The sequence below is a fragment of the Pteropus vampyrus genome, unplaced genomic scaffold (genome assembly GCF_000151845.1).
Source record: "Pteropus vampyrus isolate Shadow unplaced genomic scaffold, Pvam_2.0 Scaffold47, whole genome shotgun sequence".
NCBI classification, from domain to species: Eukaryota; Metazoa; Chordata; class Mammalia; order Chiroptera; family Pteropodidae; genus Pteropus; species Pteropus vampyrus.
The window spans coordinates 4,242,151-4,247,097 of NW_011888828.1; the positions used below are offsets into that span (position 1 = coordinate 4,242,151).

Below are 4,947 nucleotides of genomic sequence, written 5' to 3' on the forward strand. Positions count from 1 at the left end.
TAACGATGCCTCTGTAACTAGTATTTAACATTCCAGATTGTATTTCGCCACATGTGAAAGAGGAAAGAAAGCATTTTCATAAATTTCAGTCAAGTAAGCTACCTGGAGTTGTAGGACCAGCTTCTGAATATGACATATAAAGGCAGCACATTTCAGAATGTAGCTTTACTGCTTTTGATTAGCTACACTTATCTCCAGTTCCCACAAAGAAGCTGCTGTCCACTGGGTAACAAGTCATGATGACTACATATCTGTTCCATCTGAGTCTCACTTCTGCTAAAAAGTAAAAAGCGAAGTCAAAGAAAAAACTCACAAGCTGCACTGGCAAGTGGAAACACTAGAGGGAGTTGTGAGCACACATTCCTCGAAAATTGGTCCCTGGTCTCAACTTGGGTTAACCATGGAGGCGAACTATGTCGTAACTGGCCCCAAGATCACCAGCTATCAAAATACACTACCCTCTGTGATTGACCAGTCCCCAAAATAGGTCATCACTGAAACCAGTCAGGGAACAGCGTGACTAAGAAACTGACCACAAATCATTCTCCTTCTGCTATGTACACACCTCATCTTCTCCCACGTTTACCCTATTTGACTTCATTTGGTCAATGGGACGTCAATCAACAAAGGTGAGGCAAGCAGAGATTTGGAAAACGTTCAAGCAGAGGAACTGGCCCTCTCTCCAGCTGCTTTTTAAAATCCTGTATCCTCTATCATGTGAAACCCAGGTTCGCCCACTGGAAGCTGAAAGGCACATGGCTGAGTCATATCTATTGTCCCAGTTGACAATGAGCCAACTATCGGGCATGTGAGTGACGTACACTGGGCCATCAAACCTTCACTGAGCCAGCCCAGACCAGAAGACCTGCCCAACTGATCTACGGAACTAACTGACAGCCCTAACTTTTGGGGTCATTTGTTATTTAAGAAATGCTAACTGCCACGTGCAGTAATCTTACAAACTGTGTACCCTACCGCAGGCAATGACCTTGATGGAACAGCCAGACAGAAAGTTCTTTCCACTTGTAGAAACCCAACCCATGCCACGAGGACAAGGTCTCACTCACTATTTCTCTCATTAAATGTTTGTGATTTCCAGCCCTCAGCTGAGCGCTCATGCTCAGTTTATTTTTCCTGATCAATATTCTTGTGATGTCTTTACACCCTGAGACTCTCAAAATTAGAGAAAATGACATTTTATGTTTACTGAATGTCTTATGTTTACTGTAAAGTCAGTAAAAATATGCAACTCAACCGAACACTGATCATTTTTAAAAGATAAAACTTTCAACTTTTCTGTACATTTGAAAGCTTTCATAATAAAACATTGGGAGAGGAGTGAAATGAACATATTTCTCACTTACTGACGGAATACGGCACTATAAATACCATAACCTCAGAGAATATGTTTGAGCATTTGATTCCCAGTACTCAGTGCCTGGCACACAGTAGCTGCTCGACAAATAGTTGTAAAGTGAACAAAAGAAGAGATTAAAATGAAGAGAGAGTTCAAGAAAACTCAGAAGAAAATCATCAAATTAGATGAACGTCTACTTCTGCTCCAAATCATTCATTTGCTTCAAACAAGGAGATGGGACTGATCAAAAAAGGCACCGAGGCCGAAGCCCCTCACTCACCTCGTGTGCAACCAACACTCAGGTAACAAGTGTGCTGAGTGCCCTCCGTGACACACCCGACCCCCTGTGTGGCCATCTCTGCTCCCGCTAGGTGAGGTACATGGTCACCAAGAGTCAACCGTTTCGTTCCCAGGCCTATCTGTGCTGAAAGTACTTGGAATTCTACTTTATTAAGTAATATGTGAACAGATAAAATATAGTCGGAGAGTTTCTTATTTCTATGAGAACTAAGTTGAATGCTTTGGAAAGTGAGTTGTTAAAAAATTAAGAGACAGCTATTAAAAACTAGAAAAAGGTTTATCTAGAAGGATCAGATTCCATCACAGGATCTTTCAATCTCACTCCCTTTGAAAAAGAGTGAGAATGGCAACTGTAGACACTGGACGATGGGTGTGCGTTACAGAATGACCTTAAGAAGCTCAGAGGGCCCGACACCAAGCAAAGGCCTTGGCCTCACGTCAGAAGTGCGCTCAAGGAATATACGTTAATAGGTTGTAAATTAAGATAAAAAGTGAAAGGCATGTTTATATAATTTTTAACTGATATTTTTATTAACCCGTTTCTAGTCCTGACTTGCCAGAAGTAAAATGTCTGCTTCCAGATCAAAGGGAGAGAGTTTACAATTCAAATATTGTCATTCAAAGAGCCACTGACCTTCGGAACGGTGGGAATCCACAGAGAAGTATGTACGTAATCACGCCTGCTGCCCACACGTCCACCTTCAGGCCATAGCTAGAGAAACAGCAAGCGAAAGGGGAGAAAGACGCTATTACTCCCAGAACCCGCCACTTGCCTTAGTGAAAGGGTCTTTTCAGTGTCAAATTGCTCATTCCGTGTAGAGGAATTAATTGCCTTTGGACAAAGGCATCTACTTTTCTCCCAATCTCACCACGATCTTCGGGGCTACCGCCACAGTCCCGAGACCAGCACCCTTGAAGGTAGAAGCACAAACTTAAGTTCCTGAGACCAAAGTCACGATGCAGGGAACGGTCTCGTCTCTCCTGCCCTCCATCGTCCCAGGAGGCATCTGAATACACAGCAGGAGGAGCAGAATACACCTTTCCCCACCAGAGTTAAGGCACTAACCAAAACCACGGGGAGTCTTACCCGGTTTCAGCAATGATTTCGGGAGCCACGTAAGTTGGTGTGCCGCACACTGTGTATAAAGGCCCTTCCACCACAGTGGCCAGCCCAAAGTCTCCCAGTTTCAAAGACTTGGTTCCATCAGGATATTCACACACCTGCAACAGAAACCAACCAAAAATCAGAAGATGTTTTTTCCCCTCAGTGATTCCAAGAGGTTCCCCTTGGAATTAGGTAATAAGACACAGATACATTTACTAATAAACTAAGAAATCTCTCCTTGTAACATTAAAACCATGATTTATCCGTGATGCTTTAAAGTTCTAATTTTTTTCTCTTCAGAGTCATCATGTAGAATTTGAAAGAAACAGTATTTTCCACTTTTGCAAAAAGGTCCCTACGTAGGAAAGAGTACAATGAACAGGTGGGAATGCTTACACAATAGTTCGGGATGTAGGTGGCAGCTTACCTGATGTAACCTGAGAGGACCGTAAAGCTGGAAACAGGAAACTGACCTGCACTGGGCACTGACTGTGTGTGAGGTACTGGACAGCCTCAGAAATGGTGTTCAGTACATACCCACTAAAGCACTAAATGCTCTGAGAGACTTGTATGCTTAGTTTAGAAATTAAAATTCGGACTTATTCTCTGGACTGCCAATGATGAATATAAATATTACAGAGAGGAAACCCTTGGGAGTTGAGAAAGAAAATGAACTTTGAGATCAGACGGCCTGAACTTGAATGAGCAACCACTCCCCTGGAGTTCTGGGTGTGTGACCGCTGGAATTCACTTGTCCTCTCTGAGCGTGTCTCCTCACCTGTGAAACGCGATGATACGGGGTTGGTATGAGGATGAAACGAGACCGAGCTCAGACCAGGGCTCGGTGACTGTTCCTTTCCCTTCCTGGAAGGCCTGGCTGATCGGGTCTGATAACCATCATGCTGGACCAGGTGTAACAGCACGGGTGAAATGGGAATGTTCTGGCTTCAACTGAAGCAACGTTTCTAGAAAGCCTTTCAGCAATGTGTACATTTCTTAACATCACTTATAACCCTTGATCCAGTAAATCTAATGCTAAGAACCAACCCTAAGGGAATGGACGTGGATCCAAAGGTTATATGCACAAGGACACCAATCTCAGAATTTATCTATGTTTTTAAAAACTGGAAGCGATGTAAGTGGTTAATGGGGCAATGACTTTGCAAGCTGTGGTACATCTCTGTCATAAAATATTACACGGTCACTAATAAGCAATTTCAAATAAATATTAATCATGTGCATAATGTCTGCTATGTTACATAAAACAAGAAGGAATATTCAAAATTACATCTAATGCACTAAAATGTTAAATTTATCTCTAGGTCTTAACACTGAGGATAACTTTTTTTCTTTATACTTTTTAGTTGTTTCCAAAATGTTTCCAATTGGTCTCATAATTAGGAAAAAATAATTTTATATATAAGCAATGGATGGTTTGGGAAGCAATCAAGTGTGTATGAGAACATAATTTAGATTTGACTATAATCTTTAATGTGCTTGTCTATCCATATCTTAAATGTCCACTTTGAAAACAACGAATTTCAGAGAATAACTGCAGAGACTTAATCTGTACTCATCTAACGTCTTTTTTCTATTTTTATACTTTAAACTTACTTAGTTTGCTTTTCCTCATATTTTACTATGAACTGACCTAAATCACTACTACAGGAGGTGAAAAATTTAGAAAATAATGTTTTTTCAAGATAAGCATGTTAACAACATCAGCCATTAGTCCAATACTTAAAGAGGGGAGTGATTTATACAGTCATCAATAAAAACATTAAGGACCTCGGGGCTCCGCAAGCTAATGACCCCCAATCTTCATAGGCATTTTAAAAAGGATAACACTGAAATACCTTTATTACCTGTGATGTGCTCATCAGTTTAAGAATATTTTTCTCCTTAGTATTTTAATAACTGCTTCTGTGTTTATGTACTTAAAACACACACACAGCATATGACTTTATGACTTTCAAGTTTTACAGAATAACTGTGAGGCTTCCGAGTCCCTCCTAGATATTTATCATTCTGAGTCAGCCCACAACTCAGCAGGAACATACTCAAAGCTGCTAATGATTTAGCCTAAAGCAACAGAAACCAGGTTCTTAGTCATGCTGCAGTCTTAGGACAACTTCCCATCCATTATGTTTAATGTAAACATTAACGAGAACAATCTAATATAGGG

At 41.0% G+C, this 4,947-nt stretch overlaps 1 protein-coding gene across 1 annotated transcript in view; it reads right to left on the reverse strand.

Moving 5' to 3' along the window:
• DCLK2 (doublecortin like kinase 2) overlaps positions 1–4,947 on the reverse strand; it is a 138,404-nt gene that overhangs the window by 15,294 nt on the left and 118,163 nt on the right. The window contains exons 12-14 of the mRNA XM_023530165.1: positions 2,745–2,878; positions 2,292–2,369; positions 272–276 (exon numbers count right to left, since the gene is read on the reverse strand). Coding sequence (XP_023385933.1) covers positions 272–276; positions 2,292–2,369; positions 2,745–2,878 — 217 coding nt within the window. The remainder of the gene's footprint in view (positions 1–271; positions 277–2,291; positions 2,370–2,744; positions 2,879–4,947) is intronic.